This window comes from Acomys russatus, chromosome 8, assembly GCF_903995435.1.
Source record: "Acomys russatus chromosome 8, mAcoRus1.1, whole genome shotgun sequence".
Classification (NCBI taxonomy): Eukaryota; Metazoa; Chordata; class Mammalia; order Rodentia; family Muridae; genus Acomys; species Acomys russatus.
This window is the reverse complement of record NC_067144.1, coordinates 38,411,379-38,431,982: the sequence shown is the minus strand read 5'-3', so window position 1 is coordinate 38,431,982 and position 20,604 is coordinate 38,411,379. Positions and strand designations below refer to the sequence as shown.

General features: G+C 40.1%; 1 protein-coding gene across 1 annotated transcript in view; it reads right to left on the bottom strand.

The window, feature by feature from the left end:
- Abi3bp (ABI family member 3 binding protein) overlaps positions 1 to 20,604 on the bottom strand; it is a 205,739-nt gene that overhangs the window by 123,896 nt on the left and 61,239 nt on the right. Inside the window, 2 exon segments of the mRNA XM_051150061.1 lie at positions 6,070 to 6,202; positions 9,036 to 9,104. Coding sequence (XP_051006018.1) covers positions 6,070 to 6,202; positions 9,036 to 9,104 — 202 coding nt within the window.

The window sequence follows — 20,604 nt, the reverse complement described above, 5'->3', positions numbered from 1 at the left end:
TACAAATAAATCTCCTCAAGAAGTTTGCAACTAAACACCTTTTTTTTTTTTTTTTGAGACTCTCTGCTTATAGAAATGTATTTCAGCAACAGATTAGATATTCTATTCTAAAACGCTGTCTGAGGCCAAACCTAAATTTGTGATGCAGCAGCTGGCAGTGAACTATACTTACAGTAAAAGTAAAGAACATCAAATTTAATTCATTCCTTGCAGACTCTCCCATCATTAGCTGCCCTTTCCCAGCAAGACTTATATTTTGACACAACTGTTATTTCCCTATACATGTCCCCCACCATTGTGGCCAAGGATTCCTCCTAACATCCCTTTGTTAATGTTCTTTCTTTATAGTGACTGTAGCCACCACCATCACCCTGAGGCATTCTGTCCTCACTCCGTCCTCTTCATGCACCTCTCTCTCCTTTACGGTAATTCAGGAGCTAAAACGCTGTCTCTTTTTCTCAAAAGCAAACTTCTGAGTAATTTATTCCAGTTTCTTACTTTTAAGCACATCAACTTTTCCTTTCTTCTTCTTCTTCTTCTTCTTCTTCTTCTTCTTCTTCTTCTTCTTCTTCTTCTTCTTCTTCTTCTTCTTCTTCCTCTTTGTTTTGTTTTGCTTTGTTTGTTTGTTTGAGACAGGGTTTCTCTGTGTAGCCTTGGCTGTCCCAGACTCTTTGTAGACCAGGCTGGCCTCAAATTCACAGAGATTCACCTGCCTCTGCTCCCTGAGTGCTGAGATTAAAGGTGTACACCACAGCGCCTGCCTCCTTTGATCTTCTAAAAAAAAAGTTGTGTAGATATTTTGAGATCTACCAAACTAACAATAAAACCAACACTCTCTGAAACATGTATGTCACTACAATTGTAATCTACTTTCTTCCACTTCTTAATAATAAAAATGTCCATGTCTTTTTATACTCTAGTATATGGCATCTTTAGCAGACTGAAATCTTCTAATGATAAAATACAATGAATTTTATCTAAGCTTCTATAAGTTTCATATCTACCTTAAAATCTTCCCTTAGTCCAGTCCTTGCATAACCCACAATTCTCGGAATTTCCAAGTCCTTTCTCCCTTCATGTCTAATGTTTTTTTTAAATCAATCCATATATGTTTCCCTATATTGTTTCTCTTGTACTCATCTCTTCTATTCTTTCAAAGCATTGAAGGGCAAATATGTTATCTTTGAATGCTTGTGGTAATTTTCAAATTGATCATCTGGCCAATAATTCTATAGAGAAGATAGGAGTAGCAGCTTGTAAAACTATATTTGATTTAGTAAATAATAGCTTGCCAAATACTAACAAGACTCAGTGAAACAGGGGGGAGTGGGTGGGAGCCAGTGAGAAGGAATAAGGATGCTACAGAAATCAAGAACATAAGAGTAGCCTAGAGAATTAAGAAAGGAGGTTGAAAAGAAGTGGAAAAGACAGAACAGGATCAAGACAAGTTTTCTTGGGGCAAGTGTGGCTATGAAAATCTTGAGTCTATTTGCAAACAGTAGGCTAGATACAAGTGGAAATGAAGGGACAGCTCAGCAATCCCGAATACAACCAAGCTTAAAGCAGAGCACAGACTTCCTCATTGGAAACTTACTAAGTCTGAGCTTTGACACGGAAAACCCAAAGCCCCAAGGCATAAGGGAACAACTTGCCTAATACATTATCTGCATGAGATAATGGAGATTTCTAGAAAACAATGTTAAAAGGTTTTTCTAGATTAGTTCTTACAGAAGGACTTAAAGTAGCCCCATTGGTGTTTCTGCAGCAAGCCAAGGACAGTGAGATTCCGGTGGCTTGTGAAGACGGCATTGCTGAGAGAAAATCTTAGCTATATTAGTCTTCTAATGTTCAAGACATAATCAACCCCTTTAGCTGTTATTGCTTATTCTAACCTAATAGGTTGGTCTAACCTCATAAAAAGGCAGCACGAATATATGAGAGTGGAGTTCTCCAAGCCTGTTTCTAATTATTTGGAGTTCTGGTAGATGCATTTGGGTGTTTATAATATGGCATTTCCAGTGCTTTTATACAAGCACTACTCATTTTTCTCAAACATGTCAAAAGCTTTACAATGTCAGCTCGTTATTAACTGTGCTGACCTGGGAGCGAAGAGGCCCTGGAAAGCAGAATCCGCAAGTAGTGGAGTACTAATACTGAATCCTCTGAACGCTTTTCTCAAAGCAGAAACTTAAACACTGTGACCTGATATACAGGACTACATTTATTTAACGACAAGGGCAGGAACAGAATTGGTGAGACAGAGGTAAGGGTGAGATGTGTTTAAGGTCTGGGTGACACGAGTCTTAAAGTCCACCATCTGCTCCAACTGACCTTCTCTAAATGGTCCTTGCTGCCAATTATGGCACCCTCCATCCATCAGAAGCAAGTGTGGATAAATTCTTCATGGGAAGGTCAGTATTACCCAAGCACAAATGAAGGAAAGTCACGAGGTGCTAGAGGGCACTTCCTGTACATGCTCCAAGAATTCCCCTGGCTGCTACTGAACTTGGTAGAACATATCACTTCAAAGAGTCATCAGTAAAACTGAGCAACCACTCAAAACAAACTGCATTTTGCTGTAAGAATATCAAATTGCCTTCCTTCTTCTCTTCTCCATCACTCCTCCGCTTTCTTTTTTTTTTTTTATAAGAGTGTTTTTAAGAGGGAAAAGGCAACCCGTGCATTATTCTTAGGGTTGGCATACTGGACTACTCCACTAAAAACTGGAATTATTGTAGAACAAATATGCACTTTCAAGAGTCTATTTTCCAAGTAAAATAAGTCATGGGATAGTGGTGGGTGAAATAAGGAATATTTCGGATTCTTTGAAACATTTTGAAATTACTTTTTTTAAAAAGCATTTTGGAAATAGTCATCCACATGCTTTTTCCCCTAAGTATTTCATCCCTTGAGGACCATGGACATCAGAAGAAAAATCTCATTTCATTCCTTTTCAGTTTATATTTGCTAATTGAGGTAATTTAAAAGGTACATTTTGAGACCTTGCAAAGACTTTTAAAAGGCCCTTCATTTCAAGTTCAGTTTAGATAAGAATAAAACCTTACAACAATCATCTCACAGCCCAAAAGTTCATATAAAATGCCCAGCTATCCTTAGTGCAAGGGACATGCATGTTAAGTGCAATGGGTCACCTCTGCTCCAGGAGAGCTGGGGTGAAAAATGCCACAATACAAAATGCTGAAGAGGATTTACAGGAAGTAGAACTCTCACACTCTGCTTAAAGGAATGCAGACAAAACCAGACAGGTAAATAAATATACATCTTGAATGCATTTCTGTAATGCAGCAGTTCCAATTTGAGGTGCTTTTCTCCTAAGAGAGATTAAATCATATACTCAAAATCTTGCATAAAAATTTTTGTAGAAGCTACAGGCATAAAATCATCAACACAGTTTTTTGTTTGTTTTATGTGCATTTGGAATTTGCCTGCATGTATGTGTGTGTGTTACATGTGTGCCGTGCCCTCAGAGGCCACTCATTTGAGTACAGGGGTTGGGGTTTGAAACCTGGTCCTTTAGAAGAGCAGTCAGTGCTGTTAACCACTGAGACATCCCTCTAGCCCCATAATACTATTTTTTTTTGTACCCACCAGCAGATTAGAATATTCACATAATGGAATGCTACTTGGGAATGAAAAAGAGATAGGCTTTTGACGCCTGCAATGTTAGAAATAAAATTTAAAAGCATGCTGAAGTAATAAAGACAGATTCACCATGTCCTATGATATGATTTCACTTATGCAGATTTCTAGAGGAAGCAAAACTAATCTATAATGATAAAAATTCTAATCAGAGGATGTTTCTGGGGCAGGGTGCTTTCTGGAATTCTATTTCTTTCTTTTCTTTGTTTTTATTTCTCATTAGTTGTTTGAGGCTTGTATACAATGTGTTTTGATCATATGCACCTCCTCCCTCAACTATATCTATCTGCACTTCCCCCATTGCTGGATTTAAAACATGGAGAGATCAAGTTGGTCCTGACCTGGATATTTCATTCCTACTGGCTAGCTTTCATAGTGATTGGAGGTGCTGTACTTGCTACGAGAAGAGAAAATTACCACCACCACCACCACCACCACCACCACCACCACCACCACCACCACCATCATCATCATCAAAATCAACATCTTGCCTAGCTGTGATCCCTGAGGGCTTCAACAGTGATTTGCCTTGCAGGACATGCTCACCAGTGCAATTGTGGAATGGTTATCATGGGCTTGACCAATCACTTTCTGGTTGATTTAAGTTTCATGCCATAAGATGAAACCCACACCTGGCACCATAACTGGGGCTACAATCTTGGGCTAGATATGTCACAGATCCTCAGCAAGAACCTACTAGGAGTCCATGCTACTAAATGGACACAGTATTGAAGAGACTCTTAATGACTTATCACACCATAGATTAGTGCATCTCTCAACCCTCAACAGCAGAGTATCTATTTGCAATAAATGGTGGTTAACACAGAGACAGCTGCCCAAGGTACAGATAAAAAAGACTGTGTTCTATCTCTTAATTTCATCAACTACATGATGTCAATATTTATAGCTCAAACTGTACAAGTTTTATAAATTTTAATGATACCTTATTTTTAAATGTTTAAAGTAGAGATGCATATTTTTTTTTCAAAATTGAAATAATTTCTAGTACATTTATGACAAGAAATACAAAACCCCTTCTTAAATATCTTGAAGCTTGGAATTTTGAAAAACATGAATTTTGATACTTATGTAGTAAATATTTATGAGGAGAAAATACCATGGATAAGCCACTTAGGATCATGGTCCAGAGTCTCACACACTGCTCATTTCACAGACAGAGCCAAACACACTGTTGGCTTTAACACTGCATTAAGGATAAATAAGATGCAGTGATTTAAAAACATAACTGTTTTTTATTTGTTTTACCAAAGAAAGTGGTTGTTTCACCTCTGCTGAATTCTCCCCTGTGTGTGCACATCCAGCTTTCTAAGCCAGTTTTCCTCAGTATCAGTGGACATCAAAATCGTCTGGAATTCTTGCTGAAATACAGATGGTTGAGAACCACACTCAGAATTTCTAATCCAATGAAGTCCTCAGGTAGGGGACCTTCAGTTTACATGCTACATGTTTCCAAATGATGGCACTAGTGATGCAGCTTAATTCGAGCTCCGACTTGAAGGCCTCTTTCTGCTTCGAATACTCAATTGTTAGATCAAATATCCATACTTGGGAGGTGAAGGCAAGAAAAGTCAGTGAGTTCAAGGTCAGCCTAAGTTACAGAGTAGAACTCTATCTCAGTGTGTTGTATTGTTTTGTTTTTTTCAGTATTGGCATACACTAACAACCAGAATTGTCATTTAAAAAGTACTTTCAAAATTCAACCAAGCAAAATAGGTCAGGGGCTTAGTAGTGAGTGAAATAAGGAACATCTCAGATTATTTTAAAGGAGACACACACACACACACAATATATATATATATATATATAGTGTCTGTATATAAATAATATATATTACATATTATATTTAAATAATAAATATAATATTTATATATATTTAATAATATATATTTAATAATATATTATATATTTAAATATTTAAATAATAAAAATAATAAATATAATAATAATAAATAATAAATAATAATAATAAAGTGTGTGTGTGTGTGTGTGTGTGTGTATCCTTTAAAATAATCTGAGATATTCCTTATTTCACTCACTACTAAGCCCATGACATGTACACACATACACGTGCACACAAACATATACTTTAGTTCTGTAGTCCACTCCTCTGTGTTTTTTGCATGATACTGCCCATTTTGTATTTGGTCCTTCCCCTTGTATTTACTCATTTGCTGCTAAACACATCCAGATGTTTTCTACTCAGATAGATCCTAGCTCTATCGATGTCAGGGTCCCTGTCTTACATGCTCATATACCCTCATACCTAGAACAATTGTATAGCTAGTAGGTGACAGGTAAACGCTAAAGTTCCAAAAGCTTGTAAACTTTCTAAGCATGTGTCACTACTATCAAAAACAATAAAAATTAATTTCCATTGTGGGGGATTACCTGTCATTGGGACAGTGACTTGGCAATGTCCAGTCGTGGTGTGGATTGATGAGGAAACCCCAGGACAGGAAGACAGAGCTTGGTGTCAATGTGCCAACCACCAGCTGGAGAGGTTTGCGAGGGCGAGATTTACCTATGGATGCAGGACACAGGTTAATTCTAGACACAGTACCTTTTGGTTGATGGTTTGAGTAAAACGCATGCAGAAAGATAACCTGAAAAGATTATATTCCTTTCCTTTTGGGTTTAGCTTTTATAGTGTAAACAAGACTTTTCTCTGAGTAATTTCTAGGCTTCATGAGAGTGCTTTTTAAAATAATATAATTTTTCACAAATTCTTTGAGAGTTTCAAAGCTTTTTATGTTGTCTACAAAAGTAATTTTGTTCATGAATTTAAGCCTTAACCAAAGGAAATGCTTTACTGATCTTGGGTGTGCATGTTTATATACATATATATATATATGTGTGTGTGTGTGTGTGTGTGTGTGTGTGAACATGTTTTTATACACATACATATATATACATACATGCATGCACACATATACTACACGGACTGATACTTAGCTTTAGTTTTCCTGTGAGTCATATAGTTATGGGGGTCTTTGCTATGATTAGTATACAGATGCATACTTTGATTTGAGAGATTCTCAAATGCTTAATCCATCTACTTGTAAAAGAAATCATGGAAGTCAAGCAAAGCAAGGGAAGTGTATTGATTTCTGCTGACCAACCCTGTGCTGGTACATTGAGTACAAATTCAGAGTAGCTAAGGGTCCTGTGCTCAGTGTAGTTGAAGTGTCTAATGTTCTTCTTCCAGATAAGCAGGACAACCACCACAAAGATGCTTTTGTCTGTGGCATCCAGGGTGTCTCACAAGATGGAAGTGGTCAGGGAATGATTGAGTAGGAAAGAGTCCATTCTAGAAAAAGCAAAGCAAAACCCCACGGTTGTTGAAATAAAGGGAGAAGAGAGGCCCATGCCCAGCTTTTACATGTTTTCCTTCAGAGCAGTGCACTGATGAGGTCTTACTAATTAGACATTGCAAGCTTTTAATCTTCTGTCTTCAGTGATACCCTCACCCCACCCCACCCAGTTGCTATGCTTAAGTACCCCAACAAAAGCAACTTAAAGGAGAATGGGCTTCTTTGACTCACAATTCAAGGGTAATTCCATCATAACATAGAACTCAAAGGTAGCAGGAGCTTGAAATAGCTGGTCAGGGAACATCCACAATAAAGCAGCAGAGAGTGATGAACTCATGCACTCAGCTAGCTGTCGGCCTTTTATATGGTCCAGGACCTAAGCTCAGGGAACTGTACTGCCCACAATAAGGATAGATCTTTCCATCTCAATTAACCTAATCAACATAATCCCTCACAGGCATGCCCAGAGGCTAAATAATCTCTTGCATATGTGCTAAAAGGTATGTTTCCAAGATGATTTCAGCTTCTGTCAACTTGACAACAGTACCACAGTGAGGCAGAAGTTTTACGCTTCATCATATGTATGTGATCCACTTTCTTTTTTTTTTTTTTTTTTTAAGTAGACTCAGTCTTTTATTGAGCTTCTGTTTTAAACAAATATTCAGGCAAAATTACCAAATCTGAGTGTGATTGCTTTTGCTGGAGCATCACATTGCAGATATTTTCAAACTCACAGAGAAACACTCCTTATGTGACCTTACATGCAGTAATTCCATATTTAAAACTTTTCAGTCAAGAAATTGTACTTTAAAAAAAATGCCAATGTGGTAAAGTTTCTAAACCCTGAATTTTGCTATTTTATACTCTCTGAAAGTATTTCCATTATTTAACAATCCACTGATATCTATAGATTCATTTACTTTTTTCTTTGTGTTATTGCTACACATTGTACAATGAATCTTGTCCATCAACTTTACTCCACCTTTTTTTTTATTTTATTAATTTATTCTTGTTACATCTCAATGTTTATCCCATCCCTTGTATCCTCCCATTCCTCCCCCCCCTCAATTTTCCCATTATTCCCCTCCCCTATGACTGTTGTGATCCACTTTCTATCACCAGCCTTCATGGTCTGAGAGAAGCCCAGAAAGAAGAGACACAGAGTAAATAAAACCAAAGCACCAGTTTCCTTGGTATATATAGAAATGAGTTATCCTTTTCAAACATAAATGGTTTCCTTAAGCCAAGGTTAGACCACGAAGCTTTGTCCTTAAAATGTGAAAGGCCAAACAAGAGTGGGTAAGACATTGCCCTAACAGAAGAGAAACAGGCTAGTAGGAACTATCCCAGAATGACATTGACCACAATCCAGGAGCTGTGTTAACTCACTCACCAGTCTTAATAACCACGGTGAAGACAGTCACAAATGGCAGTGCCAACTTGCACTGGGAGAGGCCTCTAAGACCATGCTTGGGGCCCAGGGGAGTCTGCTCAAACTATTGCACTAATCAAGGCTATTACAAGTAGTAAACATCGAACCCCTACTCGGATCTACCCAATGGACAGGACATTTTCCACAGTCATGTGGAAAGCGGGGACTCACTCTGACATGAACTCTGGTGCCCTATATTTGACCACCTCTTCTTGGTGGGGAGGCCTGGTGACACTCAAAGAAAGAATAAACAGGCTACCAAGATGAGACGTGATAGCCTATGATCATATAGTGGGGGAGGAGATCCCCCTCAGTCTTAGACCTAGGGGTGGGGAATAGGGTGAAAGTGCGAGGGAGGGAGAAATGGGAGGATACAAGTGATGGGATAACACTTGAGTTGTAATCTGAATAAATTAATAAAATTAAAATAAAATTTAAAAAAGACCAGGCTGTTCTACTCCTCCCACAGGATCAGCTTAGACTCAGAACTGGTACCATCTAAACCCGCATTGCTGAGAGACTTACACGACATTTTGTCTCTGGCATGCAGCAAGGGGTGAAGTTACATGGTGCAAAGTTAACTATAAAAGAAACCAGTGCAAAAACGGTACCTGAACAGGACTTCTTCTGGCTGGGAGGAGGAGCAGGGCGCACGACAATCAGGTACTTTGGTTCTGCATCTGAAACAACCAACACACATTACCTTTCAGCAAAATCCTTTCAGACCAGCATGGCAGTTAGCATGCATGTCCTAAATGAACATTTCCTGGTGTTAAACTCTCTCTGACCCTGGTACCAGTGAACAAGAAGACTCAAGAAGTGGGAACTTAATACTTCTTTAAAAGTCCATTAAGTTTTAGACATTAAAATTAGATCCATATTTTCAAATCCAAATGGGCATGAGTGGGGAAGAGGTCTTTGTAAAAGAACATGTTATACAGACCTTTCTTTTTAAATAAAATTGCCTTATTCTTATTACCTCACAAATAAAAACATCACACAGCTAGTTTAAGGAAACCACTTAAGATACTGGCCCACTCCCAAACCTTTGCCTCTCAGTTAACATCTATACAGTTAGAATGTCCATTTTGAAGCTATGCAGCTTGCTCAAGTTTTTGCACTTCCATTGTCAACTATATTAAATGCATTTATCCAGCATTAAAAATAACAATAATTTTTAAAACTGTGAGAGTTGAAACTGATATATATCTAGGAGTTTAAAAGTAGCACTCCGTGAGCAATTCTATTAGACTAACTGGTTAATGAGTTATTACTCCAGTATTCCTTGAGAGACTTCGTGACTTGAGTTGACTGGGCTGCTGCCAAGTATCCAGAGTCCAGCATGGCTTACTCAGGTAGACCTTTTTTATTTTCTTTTAACTGTATATTTACATACCAACCCTGCATCTGACAAAGATCTAATATCCAAAATATATAAAGAGCTCAAGAAATTAAACACCACCAAACCAAATAACTCAATTAAAAAATGGGGCTCAGAACTAAACAGAGAATTCTCAACAGAGGAATATCAAATGGCTGAGAAGCACTTAAAGAAATGCTCAACGTCTTTAGTCATCAGAGAAATGCAAATCAAATCAACTCTGAGATTCCATCTTACACCCATCAGAATGGCTAAGATCAAAAATTCAAGCAACAACACATGCTGGCGAGGATGTGGAGAGAGAGGAACACTCCTTTATTGCTGGTGGGAATGCAAACTAGTACAGCCACTTTGGAAATCTATCTGGCGCTATCTCAGAAAACTGGGAATAGAGCTTCCTCAAGACCTAGCTATTCCACTCCTTGGAATATACCCAGAAAATGCCCCAGCACACAACAAAGACATATGCTCAACCATGTTCATAGCAGCCTTATTCATAATAGCCAGAACATGGAATCAGCCTAAGTGTCCCTCAGTAGAAGAATGGATAAAGAAACTGTAGTACATTTACACTACGGAATACTACTCAGCTTTTAAAAACAAGGAAATACCAAAATTTGTGCACAAATAGATGGAACCAGAAATGGTCATACTGAGTGAGTTAACCCAGAAACAGAAAGACTCACATGGTATATACTCACTTATAATTGGACAGTAAGCCAAAAGGTATGTTCCATGAAAGTCTTCACTTATCAGGAAAGTGGGATAGAGGTGAGGACATCTTATTGGGACTCTAGGTGAGATAAGTATGGGAGAATAGGGAAATAGAAGGATCAGAGGGTCCTAGAAACCTACAAGAAGAACATTATGATGGGCAGATCAGGCCCAGGGGTTCTGCTCAAACTACTGCACCAACCAAGGACAGTGCATGCAGTAAACATCAAACCCCTACTCAGATCTAGCCAATGGACAGGATATTCTCCAAAGTTGAGTGGAAAGTGAGGACTGACTCTGACACAAACTCTGGTGCCCCATATTTGACCACTTCCCCTTGGTGGGGAGGCCTGGTGGCACTCAGAGAAAGAATAAACAGGCTACCAAGATGAGACTTGATAGCCTATGATCATATAGTGGGGGAGGGGGTCCCCCTCAGTCACAGACATAGGGGAGGGGAATAGGGTGAAAGCAGGAGGGAGGGAGGAATGGGAGGATACAAGGGATGGGATAACAATTGAGATGTAATCTGAATAAATTATTTAAATAAATTTAAAAAATAAATGTGTATTTACATTTGCCTTTTGTGGATATGAAAGAGGCCTTCTGCCCAATGCTTTATGGAACCAGCTTCATTTCCAGTTGGAGCCTGGCTGGCATCTCATCACATGCTATAATCAGCCATATTAGTTATGGAGAAAAGCAACCCAGGAAACCAGCAGAGCTCACCTCAGGTTCTGTTGCATAGTTACCACATGGGTTTGAAAGTATGTCTTACTTATTTGAAATTCACATAAGAAGTGCTCAGCCCAAATTCAGTGATAGGGATACAGTCAGCACTGGGTGAGCCTATCAGGGATGTAGAACAATGCAGGTATTAACAAACCTCAGTTCAATACATGCTTTCTGCATGCAGAAAACTGTATTAATAACCTTATAAATTAATGACATGTCATGCTACTCCCACACATCCTGGAAATTACCTAGTAATGGTGAGATCACTGAGACAGTGACAACTTCACAGACATGCAACCTACATACAGTGGCACTCTCCATAGGACCCATGTTTGGTTTTTTAACTTCTTTTATGCGTGTATGTGGGTGGGTGCATACAAATGTGTGTGGAGGTTAGGGGACAAATTGTGGAAGTCAGCTTTCTCCATCATGTGACTTCCACAGAACAAACTCAGGTCACAGGGCTTGGGGAAAATCGAATTAGCCCTTGGAGGCATCTCACCAACCCACTGAAAATGTTAACACTTGACCTTTGAACTTCACCTTTTACAAAATTAAAGTCTCCCAGGGCATTGAAGCATGCATGAGAGCAAATGAAGCCAGAGTAGCAATACTTGTCCATGGGTTTCTGCCGCCCTCTTCTAAGTTCCTTAGAGCTTCACGTCAAGCATTCCACATGCAGCCAGCTCCAGGTTCAGTGAGACCCTATCTCAGACACTAAGGGTAAGTGCAGTAGAAGACACTAGAAGCAGAGTTCTGGCTCCCACACGAGCATGCACCAACTGGCATGTGCACTTGCACGAGGACATATACCACACAATATAACAGAAAGGGCAAGCATGTCTTATCTCTGGCTACGAAAGAGGAGTACAGAGGGAGTCACAGCCCCAAAACACCACCTTGTCCACTCAGGCCAGAGCTTGCTTCGCTGAGAAATGAGGTGGTGGTGTTTAAAGAAACACAAGCAGCAAGAAGCCCTTTTGTGCCTGTTTTTCGCTGTATTAGTCAAGATGGGAAAAAAGGGACAGGACAGCTCAATTCCCTTTCAGTTCTCCCTCATCATAAGTTAAAGAGAGCACCCACTGGATATTCATGCCCCCGTCAAAGATGAGATAACATTTTGTGCAGCTTTCCCATAATTCTGCTTAGAAATCCCTATTCACGTAGAAACTACAAAATGCTGATTATGCACCTCTGGCATCTCTATTTAGAGTTAAAGTGTCTTGAATTCACACTGAAAATGGGCCTCCTGCACTATCAGGGTCACAGGTCCAAGTTCTATAATTTGTAGATTTCCTCCTTTAAAATTGCATTAATTAGCAAAAAGCACATGGCAAAATAATGGTAAAGACTGTGGGAGGAAGAGGCTTACTTTTTATAGATAATCAATCCTGGTTTTTGGAACAAGGGCCATTGATGTTAGTTTTGTAGGTGGCCCTACAATTATGTAAATTATCTTAAGTCGAATCTTCAAAATGCCCCTTTAAAAAGTCTCAAAAAAATTAAAAAATAAAATAAAAAATAAAAATAAAGTCTCAAAAATGCAATTCTAGAAAACAAAGGTCAACCATGAGCTTTACCACATTGCTCACTGTGGTAGAGTTCCTTAGAGCTAACTTTTAATTACTTCCTTAAGACAGACTAATTTAATTATGGTTTAGTGGCTTTTTGAAAACAACTTGAAATACTAGAGCAATACAGATGCCAAAGACAGTGCCCAGGATCCAACATGGTCATTGGAACAATTAAAAACTCTGCTTTTGCTATGTTCACAGTCATTTTGCACAGTCTGTGGCAGTGTGTCAAAGCCTGGAACGGAAGTGGGACCCTGCATGTGTGTGTTCGCTCTTACTGCTCCTTAAATCCTCCCAGCTTGCAGCGTTTCGGCGGCATCCATGCTCTGTGGGGAGACAGGCATGCACAGACAAGGCAAAGGGAAGGTTTCTATTCCATCCTGCGCTATGAAATTCCTTGGATTTGTAGCAGACTGAAAATACATATACACACACTGTGGTCTTAGCAGACTTTCTACCAAAAATAACTAATCAAAATCTCAATGTGAGAAAATTTATGTCGGATGCAGCTGCCTTAAATTAGTAATTCTGGAGGCTAACCCTATATACCGACACAGCCTACTTAAATTAAATTTGCTTCATGTTGTAAATGCTGTAGAGTAGGGGATAAGAAAGCTTATTGCTTAATGAAATATAATATCAGAGTCATTTACAGACATATATTATTTTTTAATAGAGGATATAATACCACTATAATTGCCCCCATGTAAATTCCAACTCTCAAATTTTAAATCTGCTTCTATTAGAAGACTCCAGTCTTGCAGTGGGCACTGCTTTATAATGTTGTCACAGTGGCATGTATTTCTCATGCAAAGCTTCTACCATGCAGAGGTCTATGCGAACATTAAATAAGACAGGATGACCCTACCAAAAAAAATCATGTAAGGAGCATGAACACATTCATTCATGTCTCTCATCTCTTTCTGCCTCTCTCCCTCACTCTACCTCTTCCTCTCTTTCTCCCCCCTCCCCCATTATGCTAACAACTTGGTTTTATGTTGAACTTCATTTCTCTCTGTATGAGACTGGGATTCAATCCTACTTGGCTATTAGTGGGACAAGGCAGATACTTATCTGGGCACTTTTTCTTCTCTCCTTTTGCTAAGTGGAGATAGCCGTGGTGGCCGGGTTCACAGAGCACTTCATGGTGGCTGAGTTTATTTGTAATTCTACAGATTATATCCTAGTTATTAATGTGTACTGCGCTAATTATATGTTAGCAATGTTATCAAATTTTAATACAAAAGTAAATGTGCTCTATAGAATTGGAGGATAGATTATAAGAGAGTAAAGTCATTAAAAGTGAATAAAAACAAGCATCACAGATTCCAAAATACGAAAATTTTCCAAAGAAAACTATACGCCACACACATTCATAGGTTAACACTGTAAAAAGTCTTCCAAACATACAGTCACACAGAAGCTAATGGTACATCCTAATCAGGTGTAGTCTATTACAGTGAACAAACATAAGGTGGGTTTGTAAGACCATATCCACAGGCCACACCAGGCTTTGTTTACTTACGTTTACTTATGCATCTTTAAGCCTGAAAAAGCAGCAATTATCCAATTAACACACTATCAAAGAGGGACTAAATGGAGTTTTGTAGGAAGAACAGAGAGAGCCACTAGGGACTGGGGACGAGCATAGGTTGTAAACACAAACCACCTTTTTTCGAAAACCTTCTAATTTTAAAGCAGAGAATTAATAAATATATTTTTTCAGAACTGTTTTTTTTTTTTACTTAACAAAATTATTCATACACCAAGCATGTGTTTTAGTGTGGTATCAATAAGCCTTTTCCTTTTATGCCTGAAAAATAATTGGAGACAATTTGAAAGCAAACTCTGTGCTGTTGGTAAGTATTTCCGTCAAATATTACCAAATCTTCTAAATGATGAACTCGTGCCCAGTCTGACAGAACACACTGCTATGCCCCTCAGTTCAAAGAAAATTCTGGCTTCCTCAGCCTCCAGGACTGGAATCACACCAAAGTAGAAAAGATCCACAGAAGTGTAGCCAGCCCCACCACAGAACCACCAGCAATGCAAAAAGGACTTGGACATCAGCCACAGAAGGTGGTCCAGGATATTCACTCATCTCTTCTGCGGGAGCTTACAGCTTAAGGCAGTGTCCATTATAGGACAAGTCTTGAGGGCTGATGACACCAGTGAAAAAGAGCCCCTGCCCTCCATGCTGTGGGATGGGCAGGGTCTCCTCATAGCCTACTAAGGTGTCTGGAAGAAAACACGTACATGGTTGTTTCCAAAACCACACTGATTAAAAGCACATCCCATTGAAGGAGACATCACTGGGGTTTTGCTCAGGGTTCTACTTTTCGTTTGATGAGATTCAGGAGGATATACTATGAAAGACATATTTCACCCAGGACTAGCTATGTTAATTGTCAGCCCAATGCAAAAACCTGAATGGTGAAACCTTTCTTAAAAGGCAGAGTAAAAGAATTAGTAAAGACATAAAAACCTTTTCCTTTGTTCCACTACCTCCGCCTTGACCTGTTGTTGTGTTTGCTTGTCATTTCAGGTGATATTCTGGAGATGGGCTCTGTGCATCTAAGCACCGTCCACCTTACCTCTGACTCCCAGCAACTTTGGACTTGGCTGTGCTTCTTTGTGAGGCTCCATTCCTACATGAGGTACACTGGGAGGTAGAGCCAACTGGGAAGCCTAGTGGGTCAGTATAAACCAAGCCCAAGACTGTCCCTTGCTCTCTTCTCATCCAAATGCTCTATGCTCTCTCTCTCGTGCATGTGCCAGCTCGAAGTTCTCACTTATGTGCCAACCACATGACACCCTTTGCCATGTTGTGGTGCAGCACAAGGTCTTTTCTAGATGTGCCTGCCTAGTCCTGCACTTTACAGCCTCCAGAATCCTGGGCCCAGAGAAGTCTCTTGTTTTAATAAATTCCTATTCTCAGGTATTCTGTTATAGCAACAGAAAATTAAAACAAAGATGTATCCTATTAGTGGCAACCCCAATATCAAAGATTCCTATCAGCCTATGCACACCTTCGGGACATAAAATGTAAACTCTCTGTCCCACAGATCTGTTACTCCAACCTATACACATCACGTGACTGTGGTCTCTGCACTGGGACATTCATATACTGTCTAGGATCAGGGGATACTTGCCTCATCCAAATACCCTAAGGAATGTAAGTGACACGTCCAGCTTATGCAAACACAGCTGTCACCATGTCTGGTCATGTGGCGTGTAGTATGTGTGAACACACCCTAGCTCTTCCTGAGTTCACACCTAAGGGACTGCTGGAGATAGAAGGCAGCTGAAGTTGTTAATTGGGAGTGAGAAGGAGATGGCCAACTAGAGAGCATGTGTGGAGGGTGGTGGGGCCTGGGTGTGTGGGGAGCAGATGAAGTCTTGAGTGAAAGTGTTTCATTGACATGGGCACAGCCATGTCTTGGACCTCCCCATTGTCACGGACCCCTAAGGATTTTCAGAGCTTTCCTCAGGTCAGGTTCCAGGAAGTGGCAAAGCCTCCCTCTATGGATGTTGGCAGTGTATGTAAAAACCAGCAACTGAAGCTTTGTCCTCCAGGATGACTGCAGCCTGAGACTGCTCCCCTACAGACACCTTCTACCAAAACTAGCTAGCCCTGCTTCCTTGCTGTACATAATAGACGTGCTGAGGTTCCCAGTTGTATAGTGGGTGTCTGTCCAGCCCAGACAGACCAGTCCATCTGACCCCAGTTTCTCTCTCTCTCTCTCTCTCTCTCTCACTCTCTCTCTCATTCTCTCTCTCTCTCTCTCTCTCTCGCTCTTTCTCTCTCTCTCTCTCGCTCTCTCGCTCTCTCTCGCTCTCTCTTTCTCGCTCTCTCTCTTGCTCTCTCTCTCGCTCTCTCTCTCTCTGTGTATCTGTTCATGTAACTTCATAATCTCTTCATTTCCTTGTTGGCTCAGTCAGGTTTCCAGGAGCAAGCCATGCTGGACACAGTGAGCAGGGGCATGCGAGTCTTAGTGAATAGACAGCTGAGAAATGAACTAAGGAGATGAAGGGTGTGGAAAGCCAAAGCACAGAAGTTCAGGCTTCAATCCCCAGCCTGGGCCCATAGGATGTCACTCACTAAATAAAATGGAAAGAAAATTTCAAGCTGAGAAGAATAGCGACAGCTCGTTTAACTCTGAACACAAGGCCCTCCAAGGGCACTTGCCACCTGCTCCTAAGGCCAGCACTGATCTGACCCTCTGCTTCCTGTCCCTGCTCACCGGGTGTGTCTGCTGTCCAGGTTAAGCTTGTTTCCTGTGATCTGGCACTGAGCCTGGTTCATCTCATCCAGGCACTGTCCCAAACTGATCCCCCTCCACTTCCCCAGACACTTTCTCTCCCTGACACGACAAATACTTAGTAACATTTCTCTGACCCATTTGTCCTAATGGGCCAGGACATATCTTTTCCTACTTAACCAAACCTGTCAGATAGTAAATTGCTGGCTTTCTTGCCTGTAGTAGTCTTGTCTGTGCTTATATGGACACCCCACAGAGAAGCTTACTATGGGGTGTTTGTTGTCTGTTGGCTGGTTTAGTGTTTGTGTGGGCTAGCTTTTGAACTAGGGCCTGTTCAGGTACACACACACTTAGATGCATGAACTCTGAAACCTTTTAACACTATCTTTTTGAAAGGCCTGGTAAAGAGCAGGACTTGATTTGGACACGTTTTCTTCAAAGAATGGTGTCCAAAGTAAAAACAAACAAACAAAAAAACAAAAAACAAAAACAAAAACAAAAAAAACCCCATCAAACCAGCAGGGTGTTGTCTGCCCCTCTTTTAAAATGCTCTAGTAGGCATTACCAGGTAGGGGTACAAAGCCAAGAATAGTTCTCTAAAAGAAGTTTTCCCATAGAGTTCAAAAGAACCAGAAAATGTGCATGCTATGAGGCTGAAAAGCAGTGTTGTGGTGGCTGACGGTAAACCAGATCCAGAACCAGCCCATTGCTGCCATGTTCCTAAACCTCCAGGGATCCACTGTCTCCCCTGGAATAAAGAAGATGCTGTTTAGCAGCCTCTGTTCTACAGGGAAACTCCTAACATCAGCTGACCAACTCCTCGGCCTAGGACTTTGAGGGAACTCAAAGATCATTGGTTGATGAAAACCTCCATCCTAGTGTATACTGATAAGCTACTGTGTGCCCCAGTCAGTGAGTGGGCCCAGTAGACTTTACCTTGATTTATTTTCTAAAAGAGTGCCATCTATAGCAGAGTGAAGTTTAGGCTGTCACCTCATGAGCAGATTATGAGAGATCTGAGGATTATGCTAATGACTCCAGGCTCTCCCCTTGCAAATTGATTAAGGAGGCATCTTTCCAGTCAAAGTAGGAACTAATGAGGAAGTGGGACAAACACATTTAATAACTATACCAGAGAATAGGTGTAAATCTTGACATGTGAGGCAAACTAGGCATTTGCCAATAGTAGAGCCAACGTCTAAACAACTGTTTCTCCCAGAGACGACCACTGCAGGCCACGAGAGATGCTTCCTTCTATTGACAATGAACCTTGTTCAGAGAACCAAGAATAGCTCAAATCCACTGAGTCTAGCTATCAAATGCATGGGGATGGTGAGCCCCAGTTTTGCCTCTGGGAGGCCTCATTGGGTTGGTAAAATAACAACAGATGAATGCATGTACAAAAAACCAAGTAAACAAAGCAAACAAGCAACAAAACAACCTGGCCACAACATAAAGTGATAATGCCAAGTGCAGATTTTCGTAGTGCAGCAGGTGTTATGAATCCCATGAGCCAAAGAACACAGAGTGTGCCAGACAAGCAGCTCATTCCAAGGGAAATAACATGACAGCTACAAAAGCTGGTAAGGCTATTGTCTTTGCTTTTGAGACCTCTCTAAAAACAAAGGAAATCCTAGCATCTCATTGTTTTCTTGTAGTTCCATCCCTTGGCTAATCCTCAGACCCTCCAGTCTAACCTCTTATCATTAGCTAGTTCTCAATTTAAAACCACTGTCTCACGACTCTTGCAATGGTTCTAGAATGGTACACCCAGAGCAAAAACTGCTACGTATCCCATGACAACAGAGGGCATTTTAAATGAATAACCAAGAATGACTCTTTTTAAAGTTAGGTTTTCATTTCAATACTTTATAGAGATAATGCAAATTTGTTTTAGTGAGTTTCCAAGGAAAGACGGATCTGAGGATGAAGTATTGCTCTCTGAGGTCAGGCAGATGAGTAGCCAGCTAAAGTACAGTTAAATCCAATAGAAAAACCATTACAAAGATTTCTCTTTAGCAGCACATGGAGAAATTAGTTGTCTATTTTCAAAACAGGTCTTTCTGGTAGTAAGCCCATGGTGAACTGATTAAAAAGACCGTATACATTTATTAAGAAATCAATACCTGTCAATAGCTTTAAACATTTTTTTTGAAATTTACTTAAAGTTCTACTAAATTTTATACCTTGGAAGAAAGTCAAATGATTCTGGGGTTTATAATATTTAATGAAAATCTTGGATTTATCTTGAAGACTTAAAGCCAAATACTTACCTCATAGTAGATCCAGTTCCAGAAAAATAACCAACTCAAGAAGAGGCTTTAGATAAAGAGAGAGACATCTATCTGACATGGTAACACAGTTCTTTCAGGCTTGGTGAGTCTCAAACCCGTTCACTAGTTTATTATGTTTCTAAGCTCAACATTAAAGAAAAACAAAATGTAAGGCTCTCCCTTAATATCTTTAGCTTATGGGAGTTTTTTACTTAGGTGGAGTATGAGGGAAAGCAGGTGTCTCCCCCCCACCCTGCCAACACACACACACACACACACACACACACACACACACACACACACACACACACACACACACACTAACATTAACAGTAATGCAAAACCAGCTGCCCAAGCTTTGGGTGCCTGTAGATCTGTAGATCTGTAGTCGATGGCTGAGGCAGAAGGACTCCTTGAGCCCAGCTGTTCAAGGCCAGGTGAACAGCACAGTGAAATGACACCATTAGTAATGGCAGTCCACACAGAGTGTGCTAGAAGAAAACAGCCTGTGAGCTACCTAGAGAGGGCTGTGAGCATTTTCTGCCCTGGCCTCTTCTGTAGTAGACGAGGCACACCTATCAGCTAGGCAGCTGTAACAAAGGCAGTGGTGGTGGCGAAGCACAAGCCTTGGGGACACAGCTGTTACACATTGCAGCTCACGTATTTATAAATTAGGCCGCTGTGTTGCTTAGCCTCTTTTTAAAAAGGATTCTTATAGGGTATCACGGGAATAAAACAACAGAAGCCTTCTGTTGTCAATCAAAGGATTCCCTCTATTGTAGGTCAAATACGACTTCCTATGTGGTGAGCAGCCATAAAACACAAGGATTCAGTGCTCAGCCAGGTTTCTGGAGTCGTATTCTGGACCTGTAATTTATTACCTACACAGCCTTGAGACGTTTACTTAAGCTTTTATTTCCTGACAAATAAGAGCAGTGGTTCTCAACCTTCTCAATGCTGCGACCATTTAATACTGTTTCTCATGTTGTGAGTCCCCAACCATAAGGTTTTCATTGCTACTTCATCATTGTGATTTTGTTACTGTTATGACTGAGAACGTAAATATTTGATATGCAGAATATCTGATATGTGACCCCTGTGAAAATGTCATTTGACCTCCAAAAGGGTCACAACCCACAGGTTGAGAATTTCTGAATAAGAGGATTCAAAAAATGCTACGAGCTCAATGCCTGTCTTTTTTTTAATTAGATAATTCTTACTCTTATTTTATTTTTAAAATA